The sequence below is a fragment of the Sminthopsis crassicaudata genome, chromosome 1 (assembly GCF_048593235.1).
Source record: "Sminthopsis crassicaudata isolate SCR6 chromosome 1, ASM4859323v1, whole genome shotgun sequence".
NCBI lineage: Eukaryota > Metazoa > Chordata > Mammalia > Dasyuromorphia > Dasyuridae > Sminthopsis > Sminthopsis crassicaudata.
In genome coordinates, this window is record NC_133617.1 from 72,795,154 (window position 1) to 72,821,970 (window position 26,817).

The 26,817-nt window shown below is 52.4% G+C and overlaps 1 protein-coding gene across 4 annotated transcripts; it reads right to left on the bottom strand.

Moving 5' to 3' along the window:
* On the bottom strand, positions 1–26,817 carry PDE4A (phosphodiesterase 4A). 4 transcript variants are annotated; one of them, XM_074260563.1, is made up of 15 exons: positions 26,041–26,817; positions 13,427–13,618; positions 13,149–13,182; positions 12,812–12,885; positions 12,686–12,735; positions 12,167–12,279; positions 7,896–7,989; positions 6,796–6,986; positions 5,783–5,881; positions 5,434–5,598; positions 4,020–4,119; positions 3,349–3,503; positions 1,710–1,832; positions 1,079–1,261; positions 1–739 (listed from the first exon to the last, which is right to left on the bottom strand). In XM_074260563.1, exons 1-15 carry the CDS (start codon positions 26,370–26,372, stop codon positions 128–130), a joined length of 2,517 nt encoding a protein of 838 aa, XP_074116664.1. In that variant the 5' UTR covers positions 26,373–26,817; the 3' UTR covers positions 1–127. The 4 variants fall into 4 exon arrangements, with proteins under 4 accessions (XP_074116664.1, XP_074116672.1, XP_074116676.1 ...); XM_074260571.1 differs by lacking the exon at positions 26,041–26,817 and adding an exon at positions 20,434–20,764; XM_074260575.1 differs by lacking the exons at positions 13,149–13,182; positions 26,041–26,817 and adding an exon at positions 20,434–20,765 and having other exon boundaries at positions 12,812–12,918; positions 13,429–13,618.

Here is a 26,817-nt window from a genome sequence, read left to right on the forward strand (position 1 = left end):
TAGTTTTCTTTTTTCTTTTTTTTCAAAACTGCAAGTTTTTGCTGCTGCTTCCGGAAAAAGGTTGATGTGGTTGGTGGAAGTGGAGGAGTCCAGGGCTGGGGAAGACGTAGGGAGGGGGAGATGGAGCTCAGGTTGGACATCCTAGGTCCCCTAGACTGGCTAACGCTTGGGTCTCCCTTGGGGGTTCTTCCTCTGCTGGAGAGGAGGTTTCGGCCTCGGTCTCGGTCTCGGCCTCGGCCTCGGCCTCTGTTACTTCTACTTCTGCTTTCAGCTCCCGAGGCGGCACTATGGCTGGCTGCTGCTCCTCTTTGGCTGGTGTGGACTCCGTCAGCCACCCTTCTTCCTCCTCCGTGGTGTCTGGTGTTGGACAGCTCTCTGGAATTATCCAAGCTCTGGCTGGACTTAAGGGCCTTGTGGAAGGTGGGGCGGGCAGGCTGCCCTTTTGGGGGCCATGGCCTGGGCCTACCCGCCCCTTCTCGGGGGCTGACTCATCCTCTCCCTCCAAATGGGTGACTGCCTTCGGGGCTGCTGTGTCCTCCTCACAGATCAGTTCAAATTGGAACCTGTCCTGGGGCTGGCCAGGTGGCTCTTCGGGGGGTGGCGAGGGGCTCTGTGGGATAGCACTATGATACCAGTCCCGATTGTCCTCCAGCGTGTCCAGAATCTCCTGGGCATCAGGATGAACCAGGTCTGCCCACGTCTCCCATAGTGGATGTACAATGTAGTCGATGAAGCCCACCTGGGGTTGGGAGAGAACAAGAGAATCCCCCTGTGACCCTTATCACCACATAATGTGGGTGTGTGACCCCCCACGTTTCCTTGTGGCAGTGAAGGGTAACCTAAGAATACTGGAGGGGGGAACCAGGCATCCCATTCAGAGACCCTTTGAGGCAATGTCTTGTGGCAGAAAGTCCCGAGGAACTACAGAAGGGGAAGGGGGAGATGATGCCCCTCGGGGAACATGAAGAGTCCTTTAGGAATAATGGTGTCCTAGGCATCCCTGGAAGTGTTAGGAGTCTCCTCACCAAGGGGGGGGGCAGAGCCAGAGATTTTCAGGATGTAGGGAGGGGGCTGATACCTGGGATTTCTCCACAGATGCCGTGTGCTTGTCACACATGGGGCTAATCTCCATGCCTCTCTCCCGCTCCTTGTCTCCCTGGTGGAAGAACTCTTCCATGATGCGGTCAGTCCATTGCCTGTACAGTGCCAGTGGCTTTGTCGGGTTGCTGAGGTCAGCACAGTGCACCATGTTCCGAAGGACCTGAGGGATGGGCAGGAAGCTTCCTTTAGCTTTTGTCCCATGGGACTCTTGAGTATCCCTTGCAATCCCAGCATAGAAAGGCCTTTAAATCCCACCCCAGACAAGAATTATAATGAACTATAGGCAGCTTAGTGGCAGGGAGTTCACTCCCACAAATTGAGATCCAGAAAGGGAAGAAACTCTTAGAGATCTGTTTAAGAGTTTCTTCCCTTTCCTGGATCTCAATTTCTCCATCTACAAAATGGGAAGAAAATCGATTTGCCTCAGCTCCATTCCTATTAGCATCCAGAGCTGATATATGGGGAAGTTACGGGGAAGAATGTTCTGGACAATTGTTTCAGGTAAAGGACTTAGCATAGGAATTCAAGAAGTTTCTCAGCCAAGGGTCTTGTCATCTGTAGTCCTCACTGAGTGGGCGAGAGGTGAGGTCTGCAAGTAAGCTCTTTACCTGTATTCGATCCGTATAATTGTCCAACAGCAGGACCCCTGAGCTTGTCACTTTTTTAGTTTCCACCATGGTCTTGAGGTCAGCCAGAAGGCTCATGTGTTTGGACATGTCTGTGGCCAGCACCTGTGGGTGAGAGTGTGCTCATTAACAGGGTCAGGGAACTCTGTTTCCTCACTATTGTTCAATTCTGGCCCTTTGATCTCTAGTTGTTCCTGCTTCCAGCTTCTGCCTCCTCCTGCTCCTAGCTCCCAATCTCCCCTGGATCCCAATTCCTTACCCTAGCCTCCCCCTCACAATATTCCTGGGGTAAATTTGAGTATGCTAAGGAGCAGAAGGATGTAGACAGCAACCTTGGGATATCCCCAGTATAGCCTGGGATGCTATTGTTACTAAACTTGGGCAACCTGCATGAGGTAGGTCCTCATGCTGAGCAGCCAGTAGTAGGTAGCCTGCCCAAGCAGGATTGGGGAGGCAGAAGAGAGGCCTGGGACAGGGTTTCAGGAAGATGGTTACAGCTAAGGAATACTTGAGGATGTCAACCTGGGACTAGGCCAGCAAAAGCCCCTCCTCTCATTTCCCCCCAAGGTATCAACACTGAGGGGCAATGGGCAGGCACATTTCTGTAATATTTCCCAATCAATCAATCAAGGTGGGCAATCGATAACAGATACATAAAATCCCTGATTCTGACTTGCTCACACTGCCCACCCAATACCTTCCCTACCTTCCATGTTAATGACCTCCCAATGAAACTTCTCCCCACTCCTTCCTAAAGCATAGCAGCGACAGTCATCCTCAGCTCCCTTTTTCCATCATGTCAATGACCAACCACCAGCCCCTCTCCACCATGTCAATGACCAACCACCAGCCCCTCTCCACCATGTCAGTGACCAACCACCAGCCCCTCTCCACCATGTCAATGACCAACCACCAGCCCCTCTCCACCATGTCAGTGACCAACCACCAGCCCCTCTCCACCATGTCAGTGACCAACCACCAGCCCCTCTCCACCATGTCAATGACCAACCACCAGCCCCTCTCCACCATGTCAGTGACCAACCACCAGCCCCTCTCCACCATGTCAATGACCAACCACCAGCCCCTCTCCACCATGTCAATGACCAACCACCAGCCCCTCTCCACCATGTCAGTGACCAACCACCAGCCCCTCTCCACCATGTCAATGACCAACCACCAGCCCCTCTCCACCATGTCAATGACCAACCACCAGCCCCTCTCCACCATGTCAATGACCAACCACCAGCCCCTCTCCACCATGTCAGTGACCAACCACCAGCCCCTCTCCACCATGTCAGTGACCAACCACCAGCCCCTCTCCACCATGTCAGTGACCAACCACCAGCCCCTCTCCACCATGTCAGTGACCAACCACCAGCCCCTCTCCACCATGTCAGTGACCAACCACCAGCCCCTCTCCACCATGTCAGTGACCAACCACCAGCCCCTCTCCACCATGTCAATGACCAACCACCAGCCCCTCTCCACCATGTCAGTGACCAACCACCAGCCCCTCTCCACCATGTCAATGACCAACCACCAGCCCCTCTCCACCATGTCAGTGACCAACCACCAGCCCCTCTCCACCATGTCAATGACCATCCCTTTAGCCATTCTTCACCATATCAATGACCATCCTTCGAAGACTTTGCCTCTGCCTCTTGTTCAAGTTCTGGAAGATGTCACAGTTCTCCTCCTGCAGCAGCTTGAAGCCCACAGCCAGGTGATGATTCTCCAACACAGACTCATCATTGTACATCAGGGCTAGTTCTGAGTCTGCAGAAAGGGCACTTCAAGTTGGACATAGGTTAGAGTGCCTCAGCTCCCCACACTAAGAACTTTTCTTCACTCTACTCCTCTCTAGGTATCCCTCATTTTCCTCTCCCAGGACTCCCCTGTAAATCCTCCCCACGTTTCCCTCAGATTCTCTCTCCAAGGACTCTGTCAATACTCTAGAGACTTCTCACTTCATCCCACCGTCCCAAGCTCTAATTACTTTTAGCATTAGGGATAAGGGTATAGAGACTTAGTCTCAGAATTAGAAGGGACCTTACAGAGTCCAAATCCTTCATTGAAAAGGAAGAAAACCGGGGGCAGCTAGGTGGCGCAGTGGATAGAGCACCAGCCTTGAATTCAGGAGGACTGAGTTCAAATCTTGTCTCAGACACTTAACACTTCCTAGCTGTGTGACCCTGGGCAAGTCACTTAACCCCAGCCTCAGGGGGGGGGGGGAAGAAAACTAAAGGCAAAAAGGGTAAAAAGCCTTGCTGAAGATAAGAGAGAGGGTCTTACTTGTATTGATGAGGAACTGGTTAGAGACCCCTGGGTGGTCAACATCATGGATGGCAGCAGCGAACAAAGCAGCTAGGATTTCCAGGTCTGTGAACACAGCCTAAGGGCACAGGGCACAAAGGGGCAAAGGGATAAAGACCCATTTCCTCAGCTGAGTAAATGAGAAACAGGGGATCCAGGGACAAGTTTCAGCAAGAAGGATGGGGATTAGGCAGCAAGCAATATGCAGAAGGGTAGAGCTTGTGATCATGTAATTTCTCTCCTCAACAGCCTTTGGTGACTCCTCATGGCCCGCTGACCACAGTTCACTGGAGAGATTCTTGGCTTCCATTGTTTTCAGTCGTGTCTGCCTCTTGGTGAATCCATTTGGAGTTTTCTTGGCAGACACTGGAATGATTTGCTATTTCATTCTCTTCTCTTTTTACAGATGAGGAAACTGAGGCAAACCAGGGTCACATCGCTACTAAGTTCTGAGACCTGATTTGAACTAAGGAAGATGAGTTTTCCTGACTCCAAGCTAGGCACTATGTCTACTGTGCCATCTCTCTGCCCTAAGTGGAGAGGTTACTCCTATATTCAGAGGAGCCTTTGATACTTATTACTTATAAGAGACCTTCCATAAGCCACTTAGGATCAATCACCAGACATTTATTATGTACTGGCTATGTGCTAGAAAGTGTGCTAAGTGATGGAGTCTCATTGGGCCTTAGATTCTTTCATATATAAAATGAATGGCTCCACCCACATAGCCACTAGGGACTTCTCTAGCACTAGATAGGTGATCCTCTAAATTCTTGATATTCAAAGCCTTCCATCATTTTATCTGACTGCTCCCCTTAATGTATCCTTCCATTTTAGATAAACTTCTCTTTTCTCCATAATCCTTTAGTGCCCTTTCTTCCCATCTTTGCTCCTTTGCTTACACTTTCCCTCAGCCTTACCTCCTTTCCCTGAAACCCAGTTCAAATGCACCTTCTCCAAGGGTTACCACAGTTCAGTGGCAGTCAGGAAAATCTGGGTTCAAATTCTGCCTCAGTCAGTTATTAGTAAAATGTGACTCCATGTACTCTCTTTGTTCTTCATCTGCCAAATGAGGGGACTGGATGCTCCCTAAGATCCTTTCCATCTCTAAATCTATGGTTTTTTAAAGTCTTGTATTCTCCGATATCTTTTCCTCCCATTTTCCGAGAATATTTTGTATCTGCCCCTGTCACAGCCTACATGGTATTTTTTATTTCTGTATGATTAGACTATGAGACCTAAGAACAGATCTTCTGCCCTAGCTGACTATCTCCAGCACTGAAGGAATAGCTTTAAATGGAATAACTAATAACTATTTCTTGAATTGAAGTAGACTTGAAGGGCTCAGGGATCCCAAGGGGCTTAGAAGGACACAGTGGGGCAGTGTGCTTACATCAAGTGCTGGTGTGGCCAGAAGCACGTGTGTGGACTGCAGAACATCAGCGGCATGCAGGCTGTTATGATAGGCCACATCAGCGTGGTAGTGGTCCTCCAGAGTTAGCATGTAGGTCACCAGTGTATCCACTGGAATCTTAAAGGTCTTCAGCAGGTCTCTCTCCTAGGGAAGTACAAGGGGGATAGTTATCTCTTCCTCAAAGCCTTCCTCCATCCCCTCAGGAGGAAGTGATCTTGGCCTTGTCAAGTTTCTCAGAGCCCTATATCTGGATGCTTCATTTGTCCCTCTCCCACCTCATCCTACTCCCATCCCCAAACTAGGCCCCATGAGAACCCAGTCCCCATACCTGGAATATGGTATACATGATACATCCTAGCGAACGGCCATTGGAGAATTCAGATACTTGGAAGATATTAAGGCCCCACTTGTTTAGGTTTTCCAGTTCCTGATAAGAGGGTAGAAGGAAGCTCAGAGTTAGGGTCAGAGGCCCGCAGCTTCTCTCCAATCTCAATATGATCACAAAATCATATTGATCAAAGAAGTCCTGTGAGAAACCTCAGCTCAATGCACCATTCTTCAAGGTATAGATTACCTAATTCAAACTAGCTACATGCACATCACCTCACCTATGGGATAATAAGAGAGGTGCTGGGAAGCCTCTCTTTCCACCCCAAACTATCTCCTAGTCAGTCTGTCAAGGGTATGAAATTTCACTTTTAAATCTTCCTCTGGATTAAGCTTTTGAGTAACTACAAAAATAAGACACTCCTAGCAAAGGCAAAACACTGTGCGTGATCTTGGGTAAATCATTGTATTTCCCTGCCTCGGTTTCTATAACTTAAGGAGATTGGACTAGCTGGCTTCTGAAGGGTCCTTTTAGCTCTAGATATATGATCTTAGGACCCCGAGTGCCTTCCCCCCTTTCTGGATTTCAGTTTCCTTATCTGAAAAGAAAGGTGGTTAGATGGAAAGCAAAGACTCTTGCCCTTGTCCCCCCTGGCAATCTGGTGAAGTCTGTGGACCCCTTCTCAGAATAATGCGTGTTGCTTACAAGCACAACTGAAAGAAATGCTAAATGCCTAAAACCTCTATCACTTTTTTTCACCCAAGTACATGGACCGCTTGAAATGACTCAGGATCCATGGAATCTGAGTTAAGAATCTCTTGATCTCAAAGCCCCTTTCTGCTCTTAAAAAAAAAAAAAAAAAAAAACCAAGGCCTCTGACTGAAACTAATACCTCATCTCGAATCACTCAATTCTACTATCCCCAAGGGAATCGAAGGCTGGAGAGGGTCAGATTCGTCTCAAAGGACCTGGTGGATGAGTACCCAAACACAGTAGGGCATACAAATACACACCTGGCCCAATAGCTCCTCCTGGTCAGTCTTGACCCCAAATCGAGGGATGCCCGAGTTGCTGAGACTGGAACTGTGGGTGAGCTTTTTGACTCCACTGATTTGGGACATGGGTTGCCTCTGTGGCCGTTGCTGAAGCTGCTTCTCCTGCTCCTTGGGGGTAGGGGATGGAATCTCTACATCAGCCTGCTTGTCTATAGAGGAAGGGAAAAGAGAGATCCATAGGGGGAAAGCCCTCTTAACTCTGGCCCCTGTTTTCCACCTGCTCCTCGGGGGATGGGAGAACTTTTTAGGGACCACCCCCAGGGTCTGCCCAGGAGCAGACGAGGGCTTTGGTAAGCTCACACAGGGCACAGTTGGCACTGAGCTGTTCATCTTGATGGCCCAATGGCTGGAAGCCACAGAAGACACAAGGAGCCTTTCCTGAAGAAATGGGCCTAGGTAAGGCCAGATCACCGGGGTTGGGGTCAGTGTTTGGGTTGGGGTCTTGGACAGAGACTGGGTCAGGGGGGATGGAAGGTGGATATCCATCAGTCACAGAGGACAGGGGCCCGGATGGGGATAACAGAGTGAGGCGCTGAAGGCCACGGCCGGATATGGAAGTTTCATGGCCTGGCAGGAAGTTGATGTAGTGGCCTGAGTTAATCCGGGTGTTGGAAGGTGGAGGCAGCAGAGGAGGGAGGGGGATGGGGGCTGGGGCCTGGGGCTCCATGGCCCCCCCAGGCACCATCGAGGGGGGCGAGGAGGGGGCCCAGGGCACCCTCTCCCAGGGGCTTCCTGCACACCCCTCCCCACTATACCAAGACCTGCATTATGATCTCAGGTGGCTCAGTAGCCAATAGCTCGGGGCTACCTGGAATATATTTGTATACCAGTCTTCCATTGGCAAGAACCTTCAGAGCTAATCCCTGAGTCCTGAGAAGGACCTCTTCAGAGTTCTAGAGGGTTGTTTATTGCCAACTCCTCCTTTTCTTGGGGCACCTCTCTGTCATGATCCACAGTAAAAGATCCTTCTTCCTCAGCAGCCCTGAAGTTGAGAGTCAGGGCCCAGGTAGCCTGTGCTCCATCTGGGCCGGAGCCCAACAGACTTCCCACTCACTCACCCAGGAAGGTGGTGGAGATGTATTCCGAGACCTGGTTCCCCGATCGGCTCATTTCTGATAGGTGTGTCAGCTCACGGTTCAGCATCCTCTTGAACTATCCAGCCCAGTGTAGTGGAGAGTAAGGGGAGAAATGGGAGACAGGGTGAGGAAGAGGAAGGGGCTGGTGGCTAATCCAGACACGGGGGAATGGGAAATGTATCTGAAGAGATGTGTTTGCATGTTGGGGTGGGGGGAGGTCCGCTGCTTTAGTATTCCCAAACCTCAGTGCTGGAAGGAAGCTTAACAAAAATCCCTCATTTTAAGTAGTTAAACCAAAAGAAGTGAGGTAGCATCAATTCTTAAGTCAGTCAGTAAACATTTATTAGGTGCCTATTATGTACCAGCTACTGTTCAATCCCCTCATCTTAAAGATGGCCTTCCTTCTAAACTCTTTATGCTTTCCCTAGCATCCTTCCTTCTTTTGTATAATCTTTGGGAGCTGCCAAGGCTAGAAAGACACTGGAAAATCCTTCCTCCCTGTGCCATGGCAATGAGTTCTGGCCAAGGGGATGTTTGGGGGAGTATACGCTTTCTTTTACCCTCCCCCTTCTTTGTAAGAGAGAGGGGTCCAGGCTTGGAGGCAGGACTCTAGGGTCCAATGGCCCTAAGGAAGGGGACACCCTGCCAGTGTCAGAAAGGGAACTGGAAGAAGGGGAGGGGCTCCTGCCTCCTTGGTGGAGCCAATCAAGTGGAAAGAGAACTCAAGTCTCCATGGTGATGGGAGTCTCCTCAGCAACTGCCCCTCCAACCAGCGGCTCTGGCTGCCGGGGTGGGGAGGGTTTGCAACCAAGGGCACCTTAACCCCCAGCTTTTCAAGACCCCAGACCAGAGACTCTTGGGAGTTGTGAGGGCACTGTGCTCCTGGGTATTCTGGAAAGTGGAAGCAGCCAGGGATGCTGCTCCCACGTCATTCTGGGGCTTGTCCCTGGGGAGTTCCAGGCATCCTGGCACTCAGCCACTCCAAAATCTGAAATGTCCTTGGGTAGTGGGAGAGTCCTGGCTTACCCCACTCTCAGGAGGAAACATGGGGTGTAAAGTGTTAAGAGTGAATGTGGGATCTCCCTCTTGGAGGGGGATTGAGTTACAGTAAGCCTTTTCTCCCTGCAGCTCAATTCACATCTCTCTCCTTCTGTCTTTCTCTCTTTTTTTTCTCTCTCTCTCCTCTCTCTGTCTCTGTCTCTCTGTCTCTGTGTCTGTGTCTGTCTCTGTCTCTGTGTCTGTGTCTGTCTCTCTCTGTCTCTCTCTTTCTCTGTCTTTGTTTCTCTCTCTCTCTCTCTCTCTCTCTCTCTCTCTCTCTCTCTCTCTCTCTCTCTCTCTTCTCTCTCTCTCACACACACACACACACACACACACACACACACACACACACACACGACAGGGTGGACAACAGAGGTGGCAGCCTGAGATCAGAGAGTCTGGCTGGGTGCTGCCTGTGCCTGCTTGTCCCATCTCCAGAACCCACACAAGACACACACAGGCATAAGCATGCCAGGCCTGTGACATTGTAACTGAAGGAGGAAGGACACAGGATATCTGGGGCTCTCTCCGGTGGCCCCTACAGCCATAATTCGGACTCCTAAGGTTGGGGAGAGTTCCTTTTCCAACCTCAGGGAGCCCCCCCCGCCCTGAACCCCTAATGATGTGGAGTCTGGGGTAGAAAGCAGGGACCGAGTCTGGAGTCTGACCCCCTCGTTCAGGAGCATCTGCCCTAGGATATTTATGGGAAGTGAGGATAAGTAAGTAGGTGGTACGGCAACTGGGACTTCTCAAGCATTGTCCCAGGGCCTGGGGGAGCCACATACTGTCACACTCGGCCACTAGCACATGTGTTCCCAAAGAGGGTCACAGAGAGGGAGACATGGTCACGGGCACATGGGCTCACAGACAGACAGAGTGACAGTCACAGGCAGGCAGAATGTCACTCACTTAGGAGTCCCACACAGGCCAAGTCACATGCAAAGTCATAGAAAGAGACAAGTGCAGACCCACAGACACACAGAGAAACCCGAGTCCTCCCAGAAACACGAAAGCACAGGTATGAAGAGTCACAGTTCCATGCCCACAGAGTTGTGGGGAGTCAGAGAAAAACACACATAACCATGGATACACACAGGAGCACAGGGTGGCACAGGTAGCAGAACGTGACAGAAAAATCACAGCCATGAAGGTCTCAGATGCAGGAGGAAACAGGCCCAGCAAATGGGGTTACAAGTTACACAACCCACACGCCAGAGTAACAGACATTCAGACCACTATCACAGACAGATGGACAGACAAGCCCAGGATCACAGATACAGTCTCTCTCACACACACACAGCTAGACAGACAGACGATAATCAGGGTCACAGGTACACTCAATCCTCCCCCACGGGGTCACAGGTACACACGGTCTCACACCTACCCACAGACAGACACTCAGGTCACCGTCATATACAGACAGACAGGCAAACACCCACAGTCACCCACAAGGGCACAGTCACATCCTGACACCCAGGGTCACACACATGGCTGCGGGTCCCAGTCAGACAGACAGGGGCCAGGATCTCAGACTCCCTGGGCCACACACACAGAGCCACAAACCACTCAGCCACACACACTCTGGGTCACAGCTGGTGGCAGCATTATCCAGGAGAGCTAACACTAGGGGGTCCCCTCCCTGCTCCCCAGCCCTGGCCCTCTCGGGCCCCCTACCTGGTCCCACCAGCCCACCAGCCATGGTTTGGAGCAGGTCTCACAGAAGAAATCCACCAGTGGCATCTTCTATCCTCAGCCCCCAGCCCGGGGCAGGGGGGAGGCCAGATGCAGGTGGTGGAGCAGGACAGGGTGGTGTCCCCGGGTGGGGGCAGGGGGCCACTGGGTTGGGGAGGGGGTCCTCTTCCCCTCTGGTGGGGGGCCAGGGACACAGGCAAACAGAAATTAAGAGTCCCCTGTTGTTTGGGCCCCAGCCTGGGGACAGAGATGGCTTCTAGGATCCTGGGGGGAGGCTCTGGCCTCTTGGCTTGGGTAGGGGGGGGGGCCGGGGGCTCTCTCTCCCAAGGCCGCAGCCCCCTCCCTGCTCCCAGCTCCCGGGCCCAGCCTGGCCAAGCCTATTACATGCTCCGGGCGCCCCCAGGCCAGCCCTGGCAGGCCCCCCAAGCTCGCTCTGGCACTTGCAGTCCAGAGGTCCCCCTGACAGCGGCAGCGGCGGCGGCGGTAGCGGTGACGGCGGCGGCAGCAGCAGGGTCAGAGGGAGGGGAGGGACATCTTCCCATGGAGATGGAGGAGGAGGCGGAGGCAGCGGGAGGAGGGGGAGAGTAAGAGGCCGGGCTTCCCGAGGGGAGGAGGGGGAGGGGGGTCGGTCGGGCCGTGGGGCTGCTCCCCGCCGGGCCTCAGCAGCGGAGCCGCAGGCAGGATCCTGGGTGTTTGCGCGCGCGTATGCGTGTGTGCATGTCTCAGCCCCTCACTGCAGCACTGGCAGAACAGTCTGGGCTGTGATGTCAGGTGGTGCTGGGGGGGCTGGGGGAGGAGGAGGAGCTGTTAAAGGGGCACCGAGAGCAGGAGGAGCCTGGGCGCAGGGATGCGGGACGGACAGGCGGACGGCACGGCAGCCACGGAAGGCGCCCGGTCTGTGGGTGTGCCCCCGGCGCCGCGCCGCGCGTGGATAATAACGAGTGCTTCCCGGCTCGGTCTCGGGGCACAAACGCCCCACACCCTCCACACTGGTCCCCGCCAGCACGGGCGGGGCGGGGGCTCTGTGTTCTCTCTCCCTCACTTGGTTCTCCATCACACACACACACACACACACACACACACACACACACACACACACACACACACACACGCTGGGCCCCCCTAAGGAAGCCGTGTTGACCTTAGGAGATGTTTTGCATCTGCAAACTTTGCTCCCTCTTACCCCCTCTGTGTTCTTGCCTGCTCACCCGTCCCCTCCAGAACTGGGGCCCTTCCACCCGAGTCACTCCCAACTGCCACTGGGATGTTGGATCCTGACTTTAAAGGGTACCTTAGGACCACGTAGGACCCCAGACCCCCAGCACTGGCACCCCCATCCCCAGGTTGCTGAGCTTAGTGATGTAGAGAGACAAGAATTCTTTCTCAGAATCCTAGAAATAAATCATCTCTCTTCTCAGGTTGAGGAGAGGTTCAGGAGACCCAGAATCCTGGTGAGCCCCTGGCAGTGCCAAGGAGCCATCGAACTCACTCATTTCATGGGGACTGAGAACCCACAGGCTTACCTTGTGGGAGGCCATCTCGCTCACAGACCGGTAGGTCTGCATTGTCTCCAACTGGTCCAGGCACCAGTCCAGCTCCTCCAGGGTCTCCCGGGCCAGCTGCTGGTATGTCTCCTCTGGGGAGGGGAAGGACATGGAATGGCAAGGGGGCTGAGTCCTATAGTGACAAGATCAGCCCTGTTCCTGGGGGAGACCATTGGGCTCCCTTCTTGCCTTGCTCAGGATGAGAGGCGGGACCTGGCCTGAGCCCCTGAACGCTCGCTGTCTCAGGCCAACATGCCTGCTTTCATTTAACATTAACTGCAAGATACCATACTGGGAAACACAATGTTCGGAAAAATGTAGTTCTTGCCCTCAGGGAGCTCACTGTCTAATAGGAGATGATACAAGGGCAGACAATGACAACAGGAAAAAAAAATTAAAGTACATTAGATGGGGGTAAAGTGCTATGGCAGGAAGAGCTCACCTCAGGCACTACCCTCATCATCTACTCCTTCCTCTTTCCATGTCAAGGGCTCTTACCTGAGAGCGTGGCCTTGTATACTGCTGGCTGATTGCCCATTGGGGACTTCCTGGGGAAAAACAGAAACAGCATGAGCACTCCAGAGAGGTTCCCTGGACCCCAAAGCCCCTCAGGTGGGCACTCACTTGTTGCCAACAGTGGCTGGCACATTGGCCAGAAGGGAGAAGTTGCTTCGGACACTTCTTAGACTTGCTAGCACCTGGGGTGACATAAGAAGGGCAGTCAGTGAAACCTCTAGCCACTGGGGCAGATCTGTATTTAGGAAGAGTGCTGAGTGAAGGACTATGTATACAATTCTAAGTCATTTTCTTGTGTAGCTCAACCCATATTACCCCCCCACACACCCCCACCACCGCACACACAACCCCCTGACCTCACTCCCACTCCCCAAGACCATCAGTACCAACACCCCCCTCCCCACCCACCCCACCACCACTCCAAGGTTTTCCTCTTCAAACTGACCTGGGCAAAGGGTGTCACAATCAAGTCTTCATGTCTACAACAAACCGCAGTTTGAAGAGGGTGTCAGAAACCAAAGATTAGAGCTTAGAGACTGAGGAGCTACCTCTCACCCCCCCCAACTGGACCAGGGGGGTTATTTGGGATGGAAAGGTGAACAGTAAGGGCAGTGTGGATACACAGTCTTGGAGGAATATAGACTGGAAGGTTTTAGCATGCTAGGGGGGTGGGGGAGAAGCTGAGTCTAGATGATCTTAAGGAGAGTAAGAAGGGATGCTCACACTTCACTGGCAATGGAAGAGTTTCTGGACATGGTCTTGGGTGACATGTCATAGTCACTGTCGGAGCGGTACAGGAAGGACTCACGGCGCTGGCTCTGGGGGGCACTGGGGGGCAGCACCAGCCCCGGGCTCGCCTGCGAGTCCAAGGGGCTGCGTCCTGGGGAGGGAGAAGGTCCATTCTCCACCTCAAAGCTGCAACAGGGAGAGAAGGAAAAAGGCAGAGAGAGAGGTTGGGGAGAACAATGAGAGACAGATGTAGAGAAATATAGAAAGAGGAAAGGGAAGGAAGGAAGGAAGGAAGGAAGGAAGGAAGGAAGGAAGGAAGGAAGGAAGGAAGGAAGGAAGGAAGGAGACAGACAGGCAGAGTTGTAGATAATGGTATACATAGGAAGTAAAGGAGAGACAATGAGAAATATCAGAACACAGAGTCCAAGAGAGAGGAGGATGGGAACAGAGATAACTAGCAGGAGACATGAACAGACAGAAAATAAGCAGAAAAACAACCACAGAGCCTAACACCCTTTTGCCTGAGCTCTCCCTGAATCTGGAGGTGGTGCAGCGGCATCATGAAAAGGGCTGGACTTGAATCAAGAAATCAAATCCAGCCTCAGCTGTTGGCCAGCGCTTACCTGGGCAAGTCAACTTAAGCTCTGCCTGCCTCAGTTTCCATGTCTGTAAAATGGAAATAACAGCACCTACCTCCTAGAATGGTTGTGAGGATAAAGTGAGATTTTTTTAAAAAAGCATTTTACAAACTTTAAAGTGTTATATAAATAGTAGCTATTATTATAGGGAGAGCAAGGAAGTTGTAGCTTCAGGGTCTCTGAGATTAAATCAGTCATTTCCCAAATGGAAATGGGAAAACTCAGGAGATAAGGGTTTGAATCTTAGTCCTGGCACTAGAATTTGCTTGGTTTTTCCTTTTCCCTCTCCCTCTCTACTTCTCTCTGTTTCTTCATTTCTTTGTCTCTCTCTTCTCAATTTCGCCTCCTCTATTCTTCCCTCCCTCTTCTTCTCTCTCTTTCTCCCTCCCTCCTCCCTCCTTTACTTTTCCTTCCTCCTCCCTTCCCTCTTCCTTTCTCCCTTCCTCTCTCTCCCTCTCTCCCTCCCCTTTTCCCTCTCCTCCTTCCCTCCCCTTTCTCCCTCCCTCCCTCTCCTTCCCCTTTTCTCCCCTTTCTCCCTCCCTCTCTCCCTTTTCCCCTCCCTCTTTCCCTTTCCCTCCCCTCTTCCTCTTCCTCCCTCTCTTCCTCTCCATCTCCCTCCCTCCTCCCTCCCTTCCCTCTTCTTTTTCTTCCTTCCTTCCCTCTCCTTTTTCTCCCTCCCTTCCCTCTCCCTTTCTCCCTTTCCCTCTTCCTCTTCCGTCTCCCTGACTCTCTCTTCCTCTCCCTTCCTCTCTTGCTCTTCCTCCCTCCCTTCCCTCTCCCTCTCTCCTTCCCTCTTCCTCTTCCTGTCTCCCTGCCTTTTCTTCTCTCTTCCTCTCCCTCTCTCTCTTGCTCTTCCTCCCTCTTTCTCCCTCCCTCTTATCTCCCTCCCTTCCCTCTCCCTTCTTTTTCTCCCTCCCTTCCCTCTCCCTCTCTCTCAGCCTCTCTTTCCCTCTCTCACACACATTTACACAGAGGGAAACGGACAGAGACTAGACAGAAGCTGACAGACCAAGAAGCCACAAAATTAGAAGACAATTTCTGACTTATAGAGGCAAAAACAGACCCAAAAAGAGTGAGAAAGAGACAGACAGACCGACATTCAGACAGACCAATGATTTCTAGAAGAAAGGAGGAGGGCTCGCCCCTGACTGACAGAGAAGAAAAAAAAAAAAAACACGACAGCTCCGCTTAGCTGGCACCTAGCCCAGCTCAGTCCTGGCATGGCGCCTGCCCCACCCTCCCCTGGGGGCCCATGTCTGTACACTCCAGAGCCCTGGGACTGGGTACAGGTGTGGGGAGGGGGAGGTCTCATGAGCCCCCTGTTTGTGCTTCCAGGAGCTCAACCTCCTTTTAACTCTGTCCTCGCCACATAATAAGGAGCCATCCCAGTCCGGGGGAGGGAAAGGTAAACTCTGATCAGGTTGGATTTGAGAGGGAAAGCTCTGAACCCAGAAAAAGGACTGGCACTTTCCCTGCCTGAGGATGGAGGTTTAGAATCTGTGGCCTTGCCCCACGGCTGCAGCAGGGGGAGCACAGACACTCCAAAGTGGGTGCATGGAGATGTTCATCACCCAATCTCTTCCTTCATAACCTGAGATTCCAGTATGTCCTTGCAAGTCTCCCCTAAATCCAGCCTACAGTGGAGCCCCCATTGGAGAGAGCAACACAGATAGGAGCCATTGTTGGAGGTCTTGATTCGGGCTTTTGTGTCTTCTCTGTTCTGGGTGCCCTCTCTCTGCATCCAGCCTCCCTAGCTTCCTAGTAATGTTATCCCAGCAGAGAGCTGGGGGAGGGAAAGAAACCCCCATTCTAAATGCAGATGTGGGGCATTATCTGGTATTTTGGTCCAAGGCTCTGCTTCTACATCTTTTTTTTTCCCTCACCAGTCTCTTCTGTCAATGTCACTCACTTCTCTTAGAGCTTCTATTACCTTCCTGAATCTTCCTGACATCTAAATCTTTAGCTCCAGGTGTGCCTAGAGTTCTGAGCTCTCAACCTGCTTCCCTGCCTTGTATAGCTCTGCCTTGTATCCCGAGTACCTGGGACTCAAGAGTGTCCAAAAACAAGCTCATTATCTTTTCCCCCAAAACTGCTTCTCCTGCTGATTTTACCATTTCTGGCTATGGCACCACCATTGACTATTCAGTCTTCTATATTTTAACCTGGAGTTATCTTTGTTTTTTTCCTCTCCTAAAATCACTTGACAAAACTTTCAAATCCACCTCATTTCATACACAAATACCTTTTTCCAATGCTATTACCTTAATATGAGTCAAGCTGTCACTGGCCTGGATTATTACAATAAACTCAAAATTTCTTCTTAATTACATTAATCCCTTCCCAATAGGTTGTTCATACTGTTGTCAGATTCATCTTTGCTTCTCAAGTAAAACTCAAGATTCATATGACTGGTGTTCAAGGCCTGTCACTGTAAAGCTTAAACCTACTTGCATCTGTGCTGTGCATTTTACTCCATGTCCTGTACTCTCCCACCTCCATGCCTTTGCTCATGTTGTTCATCATATCTAGATTGTCCTCCCCTTCTTTTCTTACTGAACATACATGTATGTAAGTATGTATCCATGCCCAACTTAAATGCCACCTCCCAAATGGCTTGCCTAATCTCCCCTTTCTCACTTATAACTCACATAGTGCCTAGTTTGCTCCTAGAGCAACTGGTGGTATTGTGGGTAGAGTATTGGGAATGGAATCAGGAATATCTGAGTTAAAATCTGGTCTCAGACACTTAAAAGCTAAGTGGCTCAGGACAAGTCCATTAACCTCTTGTCTGTTTTCTCAAATATAAAATATGAATAATAATAGTACCTAATTTTACAAGGTTGTTGTGAGGATCAAATGAAATATTTGTAAAAGCATGTCTTCAGCACAGTGCCTGGTACTTAGTAGGTCCTATATAAATGTTTAATATCTTTATTTTACACTTGTACATTGTATATTTATAAATGGAATATATAATATTCCAGTTACCCACATTTGTGTTTTATCATTCCTTGGTCTTTTGGTTTTTCTAAGTTAAATGAATTCAGGGAGTATATTTTATTTACATTTTGTATTTTCCCCTAGAACTAAAGACAGAGCACAAGTGATAAATATCTGATCAACTCAATTGAATTTAGTCAGCAAACACTCCCATCTTCTTCCTCTCCCCACCCTGAGCACCAATAACTCAGTTATTTGTGGTTTCTGACATCTCTCCATCCTCCCAAATTTCCTGAATTCCTTGTTCCTTTAGCATCTGACATACAGGTTCCATGGGACCACCTCCCTCTACCCACCCTAGTAGGTCAAATTCTGCTCAGGTGGGGGTAGGAGTGAGTGGGTACCTGGCACACTGTTTCCACTGTCCCAGCTGGTTGCTCCTTCCCTTCCCCCACCCATTGCAATGGCCCCACCTCCCTCAGGCTCCTAGATCTGACTTGGCCCCAAGGAAGTTCCCGGTCTAGTGACTACAAAACAAGTATATGAGGGGCTGGGTGGGGGTGGGTAGGGAGGAATGATTTCTGTGGTTCGATGCATGTATGTGTCCCTGAGTCTGTTGTGTGGCTGTATGTACAGCTGCTGTGTGTCTTTGAGACTGCAGTCTGAGTGTGTAGCCCATCTGTTCTGAGTATATATGACTTTCTGTCACTGCTGAGTTTGTATTCAATGTGTGTGTGACAAAGTCTGTTTTTGAGACTACTGTTGTGTCTATGTCTGCCCTCATGTGTACCTAAGATTGCTGTGTGACTGCAATGTGCTGAAATTCTGAGCCTCCGGGTTTGTGTGCTGTGTCCTTTGACCCACTACCTGTCATTTGTATAGTTCTTAAAGTGACTGGATTGTTGATTCTGGGTTGGGGAAAACTTAAGGCTAGAGTGGTGGATCTAGAGAGATCCAGATCTAGAATTGTGGAGGCAGCTTCCCTCCAGTGTGGTTCTGCTGAAAGCCTCTTTCCATTAGAAATCTAATTCAAGAGAATTAGTCTTACAATTACACAGAACTGAGAGAGTGCTCTGGTCCAAATCTCCACTTTGCAGATAAGGAAACTGAGGCCCAGTTCAGTGACTTGCTCAAGGTCACATTTCTAAAAGCCAAAGATGGCATTTGATCCCACCTCCTCTAATTCCAGTGATTCCACTGTCCTTTTCATAAGCTGAAGCCTCTTGAATCTTAGTACCCTTACTCTGCTCCCCCCAATCCCTGCTCCCCTTCTCCTACCCCCAATCCTTAGGCCCTGACTTGATCTCTTAATATTCTTAACCCTTCAGTTCCCTCAGCTCTTCTCTCCTCAATTAAGTCCTCTCAGGCCCCTCAGACCCCTCCAAGTCCCCAATGGCCCCTACATTAGCAGGCCCTTTTTCCTCCTCCATTCCCCCAGGCTTCCCTTCCTTGGACTCTAAATATACTCAGAGCGAGACACAGGAATCTTCCCCTCTCTGGTTTCCCCAGTGCCTCAGCCCGGACAAGCTAAGGTTTCAAAGGCCAGGGCTCCAACTTGGGCACTGTGAGAAGAGGGTGAGGGGAGCTTGAGAAGCCTAGGATATGAGTTCCCTAGGTCTGTAGTTCTCGGCTGGCCGAGAAAGAGCTCAGGCCTTCCCTCCCCCAAGCACAGCGGGAAAAGTCTGGGTCTGGTAGGGCCCGGGCTGGGTCCAGGCCATGAGGCTGGACACCCACCTGACGGACTTGGTGAGCCGGTGCTGGCGAATGTCCTCGTCGCTGAAGGAGAAGTGTGTAGCGGGCTCAGAGCCGGCACCCAGGAAAGCCAGGGGGCGGATTGGGGGCAGCGCCAGGGCCAGGGCCGGGGGCCGAGGCTGGGGTCGGGGCTGAGCCGGGGGCCCCCCCGCCTCCCCCGGGGAGCCGGGCGGGCAGGAGCCAGAGAACATGGGAGCGGCGCATGGAGAGGTTGAGTGCTACCGCAGGAGCACGCTGGGGCTGGGCTTGGCGCCGGGACTCAAGCACGGGTCCGGCTCCTCGCAGCCCCAAAACAGAAGGTGGCAATGGAACCGCAGGGCTGAGAACTAGAGCGGCTCTGAGGCCGGAGGGGACGCGCCAGAGTCTGGGGCCTGTGGCCCCGCCTTCGGCAGGAGGGGCCAGGAGAACAGCCCAGGGTCACCCCCAAGGGACGGGACCAGACCCAGGAGTCCTGGAACCCGGAGCACAGCGTAACTCTTGGAAGGAGGCGGGACCGGCAGGAGCCAGAACCTCAGGAAGCTTCTCTCAAAGGAGCAAACTTTCCACTGAGTGACCGCACTCCCCTCCCCAATGACCCACCCAGAGCGGATTTAGGGGCGGGGAAGGGGGCTGCTCCTGCTGGGGGAATTTGCTTCGATTGGGTGTCCCTCGGGCGAGAAGTGACATGAACTCCTTCCCTGGAGCTCCCTCCGGTACCCCGCTCCCCTTCCTGTCCTCACTCCCCGCAGACACCCTCAGCTCCCTCTACTCCTGGCCCCGGAGGGCCGTCACCACAGGTTATTACAACCCTTCCCCCAAGCGGCGGCCAGAATCTCCGCCCTCTACCTCCCGGTGACGCCCGAGCTCCGCTGTGCCCGAGGGCAATGAATACCAAGGGACTTGGGCTGGGTCCCCACCTCATCGCCTCTTGCTGCTCAGCAGGGAGGGGGAAGGATCCCAGACCAACCTCAGAGCTAGGAGACTGTCTCCACTTGAACGTGCCCTCCCTCTCTTCCCCTTTTCTGCCACCCCTCCTCCCCCCTCCGCATAAACTATAGCAAGAAATTCAACTCCAAGATTAGACAGGTGACAAACACCCAGATACAGACTACGAAAGACAAGGACCCAGAGACAGAAAACCTCAGGACGCTCCCCATGCAGCTTTCGATTCTCCCGGATTTCGGTCCCTTGTCTAGGGGAGGAAAGGGAATCATCTTGATCCAACACAGTCTCCACAGACCCCAGCTGCGGGTCGGTCTTGTCCCTGCGTCCCCCGCAGCTCCGGTGCCGCAATTCGGGCCAGCGGTGCTTAGTACTAGGGCAGGTGCACTAAGAAGGAGGGGTCACAAGTGAACCCTGAGTTCTGAGATTAGGGAAAACAAAGCGCTGGGTTTCCAACTTCAGATGATGTCCACTCGCGGAGGGATGGAAAGTAGCACGACCGAAACACTTTCATCATAATTAAAGGTCAGAGCCCTCTCTATTTTGGTCTCATTGTAGAACCAGGGCTGGTCTCGCTCTTCCCACCCGACTCCCCAACTCTAGCCCCGGCCGCAGAAAGAGGGGCGGGCAATAAATACTTTTCCCGCCGCTTCCGAGCTTTCCCCAGTCAGACACCCCACCCGAGGCCAAAATGGGCTGTGGGTAAGGCTTGGGCTGGGTCGAGAGGGCGCGCGGGTCGGCCGCACTTACCGAACCCGGAGCCTGCGACTGAGTTGCAGCCGCTTTCGGAAGGTCGGGGAAGGAGACGAGAAGAAGACAGGCGAATGGGGCGGCGTGAGCCGCAGCCTCGGGGGCCCGCCCGGGGATGACTCCGGCAAGAAAGCCTCATCCTCTGCCTCCGACTCCCGCCTGAGCACCGGGCCTGACAGCAGCAGCTTCGGGATGCTGCCCACTCTGGGCCCGCGGGCCATGACTGGGCACGGGTCCGGGGGCCCGTATCCTCGGGAAAGCCACGTGGGGTTCAGGAGAGACGGCTAGAGGCCTGGCTGTGGGCCCGGGCCACCTCCCTGACTCCGCTGGGGCCTCTCCTCCAGAGCCAGCGGCTGGGTGAAGGGGGGGGGGGCGGGGGGAGTGGGAAGGTCTGATCCCTCGGCCCCGCCTAACCCAGGCCGGGCCCCTCCATCTGTGTTGTTCCGCCCCATCCTCTGCCCAGTGCCCGGCGCCCAGCCCCGGGCTCCAGCCCTTCCGGCTTTCTGGAGATTTGGAGAGAGTCGAGGAAAAGAGGTGTTTAAAGCAGGAAGCTCCCAGAAGCGCCAGTCCTCAGGTCTGAAGTAGGGTCTTGAGACTAGTAACCTTAGACGCAGCCTCAGGACTCTTAAGTTCCGCGTGCCCCTTGGATCCTTTCCGGCAGCTTTAAGGGGGAGCCTGCACCCAGACAGTCTCCTTCCTCCTCAGACCATATGTTTGGAAAAGCGGAAGGCCAGTCTGCTAGTCCTTAATTGGAAGGAGGGGCCACGGCCCCTGGACAGAGAGAAAGGACCCGTCCGAGGTATTCTTATTCCAGGGGCGCGCCCGTCTCATCCTGGACTTTGCGAAGCCACAGTTACAATGAAGCGCTGTCAGGACGGGCTCCGCGATGGCCTCGGATTCAGAAGCCGTACTTCAGGCCCTGAGATCAGCCAGAGTAGCTCCCGAGAACGATTCGCTGCTTGTGCCCCAGACTCCCCCTTCAGGCCAGGGGCTCCAAGCTCCACCTAGCTCTGCTCAGCCCAGGGTCTTCCTAGCTGTGTCTGCGTGCAGCCCGTATCGCTATGCGTGTAGGATTGCAATTTTTGTTGATGTGGGTATTCCCTCCATCATCACAGATCGCAAATCCTCTATAATTTAATCTTTAAATCAACAGGCAGTATCCATTACCTGCAGCCATACTGGAGATTTGCTTCTCCGAATTCACCTAGGCTATCTCAGAGGTTAGACAGTCTTTTGCTTCTCCCTTCCCTTCTCAAAGCCTTCCCCACTTGGTAGAAGCCGTCGGGCTTTATCCATGTCTGACACAGACTCAGAGACTCAGAAACCCCAGAATCATCTCCCAACAGGCAGAAGGCATTAAGGAGACCTTTAGTGCAGTCAGAAGAGATGGGGACCAAACCATCATTCCCGAGTCCTAGACTGAACCCTTAATCCAGCTTTAGTCTGATCCTAACTACACTCACAGCCCAACCACAGAATGACCTCCATAAATCACAATGACCCAGACAGCCACATACTGTGGCTCTTGACTCCAAACACAAGCTAATGATAATATAATAGCATTTTACGTTGGATGTTCAGGTTTGCAAAGTATTTTACATATGTTATCTCAGTTGATCCTCACAACCCTGTGAAAGAGGAGAGATTAAAACATTTTATAGATAAGAAAACTCAGACTGATATTAAGTGACTTGTCCAGGAAGACAGATCAAGTATCTAAGGAAGTCTTTAGAACTCCAGTCTTGCTGATTTTAAGCCCAAAGCAAAATTCACAAAACTACCTTTTGCATCATTGGTCCTGTAACTCATAATTCCCCACACCACTCCCTGCATAATTCAGATTTAGAGCCAAAGGACTAGGATCTATACCTCACCCTCATTCAGGTCTATCCTTACCATAGAGTAACTATGTCTTCTCACTATCAAATTTCATCTGTGAGTGTAGGGCTTTCTTTTTGTTCTGTCATTTTAGTTGTGTCCCACTCTTCATGTCCCCATCTGAGCTTTTCTTGGCAAAGATACTGGAGTAGTTTGCTATTTCTTTTTCCAGCTCATTTTTACATGAAGAACTGAGACAAAAAGTTAAGTGACTTGCTCAGAATCACAACTGTCTGAGGCTAGATTTGAAATCAGAGTCTTCCTTAGTCCCAGTCCAGTAATCTCTATTCATTGTGCCACCTAGCTGCTCTGGGTCTAGAGATACACATAACCCCTCCTAGGGATAGGTGCATTGTAAGTGACACCCCTTGTTAGTCTGAACCCCAGAGAGGGAGGGATCTGACATCATGATACCTCTATCTCATTTTACCATTCTGCTGGGAGATCCATGAAGTTCTCCCATAAAGACTAACAAGAAAATAACTTTATTATTTCAAGGTTTACAAAGCTGTGAGACACTGTACATGTTTACCCTCATTTCATAGAGCAGGAAATTGAGGTTCATAGGGGATCTTCTATCTTCACACAATCAAGTGAAGACTCAGGCCAGATGTGAGTCTAATTCTTTCCTGCCTAGGATCTTCCCACACACATACTTTGACTGAATCTTGAATGGTAGATTTTCAGGCTCAGGGACAAAAGAGTGGGAGGAGAGACTTGGGGTACCCATCTTTCCGTGGCCCAGAGCCTAGGAATTGGCTGGCACAAGAAGCTGTTTGGGGCCCTGCTAAGATTAAACATCTCCAATGTGGATGGCTATTTATAACCCAGGATGGGGGGCACCTTCTCCCACAGACTGCCTCCCTCCTCTCAGAGCTGGAGAGAAAAGGAAGCTATCCTTTTAACGAGGGGGAGAAGGGTTTCTGTGAAATGTCTGGGGACCCAAGATAGAATTTGACCTTGTCCCTTAGAATTGAATTCCACGTGAGTATACAGTTATTCTCCATCTAGATCTCAATGCTTGCTTTTGTAATCATTGTCATCATCACAATTATGCTTTGGGCTACATAAGCCCAAGCTCCTTCAAGTTCTGAAATTCTATGATTTTCAGAATTTCAGCCATTCGGGAGTTCAGCTTCCTTCTTCCACCATATACTCCACTGATTCCCACACAAGCCTTAACTCTTCCTCAAATAACGCTTTTCCTATCTCCAACCCTAGCCAAGAGTATCCCACAGTCTAATGGGGGGAGGAGGATGATACAGGGTGAGGCTCCAGGATCCCTTGTTCCTGATCCCCACAATCACTGATTATTCATTCCTGCTATAGAGCAGGCATTTCTCAAGAGCTAAGTGGGGGTCTGCTGGACTTAGAAATGAGGGGAAAGAGTGGGGAGCCAAAAGGACTCCCCGAAGCGATCAGGCAGTGGCCACCAGGGGGCGCCAGGAATCTAAGGACCGCGGGGCTGAATAAAGCATAGAAAAGGAGGGTTCTCTGGACACAATTCGAAGTTCTGAGAGTGAGAAAGACACTTGCAGGGGTTGGAGGAGTAGAGCAGCAGAAACAGAAAATGACACAGCAAGGCACAGGCAGGGCTCATGGTCTCCAACTTGATACGCTCCAAGGTCCCGGCAAAGTCTAAAGTCTAGCATCCCAAAGCGCTTCCTTTACTCCTCCAGAGGCAGCTCCTCCCTTTTCCCTACAGACTTACGCCTGTGTGACTGTCTACCTGTCCCAGCGCCTATTGCCCCAAGGCCCCAGACCCTGACTTAGAAATCTTCCTGTTCCCTGGGGTTACATTTGTCTTGTGCTAAGGCGGGGCTTCCCAAATCTGTCCTTTCGAGTTCCAAGTTCCATCTGTGTCTTTCTTGTCCTCAGGTTCCGCGCGGGGGGTCACGTTCCCCAACCTTTCCTGTGCAGTTCTCTCGGGCTCCATCTGCCTCCTGACTGGAATGTCAGCCCGTGACTCAGCCCCGCTAGGGGGCGGGCGGGGGTGGGAACTCGGAGTCTCAATCTCACATCCCCGATAGTGTATGGGGACTGGGGGCTCGATGGCGGGTGGCACAAGATGCTTCTCAGTCCCCCTCATCTTCCTGATGCTGTTAGCCAGAAGCCCTCGGCTCGCTGTCACCCCTAGGGTACACTGGTCCCTTGCTCTCGCCCTCACACACACACACACAAAATAAATAAAATCAGGGCAAGCTTAAGTTTAGTGGAAGAGGGGATTGATTCCCCCTTCCTCCATGCAATTCTTGCCACCAACTGAGCACAAACGTACTAGACGAGAGGAAGGAGACAAAAGATGTTTGGGCAAGGTGATCAAGACAGAATTAAGATACAGAAGAAACAAAAATAAAAGGAAATTGAGATAGATATAGAGATGGACAGAGGCAGAGAAACAAGACAGTCAGACCGAGAAACTCCCGACACCACAGTCCCTGGCCCGGCAAGGGATGTCCCTATTTTCCTCATATCCACTTTTAGCCCAATGACGGACAGAATTTTGCCCATTACTCCTTTCCGTTGCTGTATCCCCCCCCCTTTGCTGTATTCCCCCCTCCCGTTGCTGTATTACCTCTGTCCCAACTATAGAGAACTCTATACGGAAGCCCTGGGTTTAGGTTACGTATCCCCAACGTCTACAGGATCCGTCAGATCTAGCCGCCCACTCACCCCCCCCCCCTCCCCGAACTACGGAAGGAGGCTCAGCGTTGAAACAATCTCCACAGGAACTCCGAGTTCACTGCAGCGACAATAACACAGCGGGCATGAAATTCTCGAACCCCTGTAAGGGAGGTGGCTCCGTTATAATAGCCCACAAAGGAGCCCGGAGCCCCCTCAGTTCTGCCCCCCTTTCTTACTGTCCAGGCAGAGGTCTCCTTCCACCTCCAACACCCACCCCATAAGCAGCCTGAGCAAAACAGACTTAAAGCTCTGCCCACGAACAGGTCCAGGGGTAGGACCAGGGACTCGAGCACCAGCCCTAGGAAACACCTATACTGGGCACAATCGCCTTAGGAAAAGTGCCCCCAAGGAACCTGGTTCTGTTCATTAAGTTCCATGTCTCCCTGCCAGCTTGTTTTCCTTTTGCCCTGGACACTGCCTGGACGACCCGAGAACGGCTGCTTCTCCAGGCGGCCCAATGACAGCACATCCATCCTTAACAGCTGCTTTTCCTTGCAGCCAGGGCACAGATATCTTTCGGCCAGCACATCCCGAGTCCCTGAAACTTAGCGATCTCCCTCCAAGCCAGAAACTTGATCTCAAATCCTATCCTAGAGCCCCCCGAGACTCCAGAATAACACCCACAGGCTACAATACAGGACCCTGAAATCTTACATCACGGCGACCCCAATATAGCCCCGGGAAGGGGGGGGCGGGCTCAGAGCACTGACCCCAGAGCCCAAATTAGCGCCCTCTAGGGCCCCCAAACAGTGACTACAAGATGCTAACAGAGTTCGACGAGATTCAGAGCTGTGGACCAGATCCCAATACAACATCTGGTAGCCCAAGACCATGATCTGGAACCCCAGATTAGCGCTAGCATAGTGAAGTGGTCCTAATTTCAGTTAAGCGGTTTTTTTTTTTTCTTTTTCTTTCTTTTGTTTTTTTTTAGACCCCAATAGATGGCCGAAACCTTGGAACAGGCGTCTAGCGCCTCCTACCGTCCTCCTCGAGTTCCCCCCCTCAACAGCGCGGCGGCGCCTCTGCTCCAGCCGCTTCCCTTACCGTTTGCCGCCGCTGCCACTGGCCGAGGTCCCTTGGAAAGAAGAGGGCCAGGACATACGGGACTTGCGTAGGCCAGGCCGGTCACTCGTGTCCACGGCATCAGCACGCTCTATGGGCCGGTGCGGAGCTCGCTCCCGCTCCGAGTCCCCCCGCTCTGCCCCCTGCGCTCCGCGCTCCCGGTCTGTGTTGTCAGAATAGCCACGCTGCTGGATCCGGATCGGGGTCCGGGGCTGGCGCCACAGGTGCTGGGGTGGCCTCAGCGTGGCCTGGCCATCCCGAGCCCCAGGCAGCGACAGGGACAGACTCTTCTTTGAGCAGGGTGGCGGCTCCATTCTGGCTATCCAGCCCGCCCTGGTTCCCTCTCGGACCCCGGCTTTCAGTGGTACGCAGCCCCGTGCGCCCAGGCCGTCCTTGCGCTTTGCCTTGCCCGAGCCATCTTGCCCCTGCACCAAGAAGGGCGGCTGAGGGCCAGCTAGGGGGCTCCGGACACAGAGCCCAGGGGTAGCGGGAAGAGCAGAGTAGGGGGACAGAAACACAGGTCGCCGCGGGGGCCGGCAGCAGGGAGGGCTCCTGGGCGCTGAGAGGTATTGGGCTTGGATGAGATTCGCTGGAGCCCCAGAGCTTTCGGCAACGAAGCCCTGAACCAAGGAGCTTGGAACCCGTAGGGGCTAGCGGGGAAAGGCACTCTCTCTTCTCCCCGGGGCTCGGGGGTCCCAAGGGGCGCCCCGCGCCCCACAGCCGGTATCAACCCAGCTGCTGCCGCGGCGCCGCCGCCTC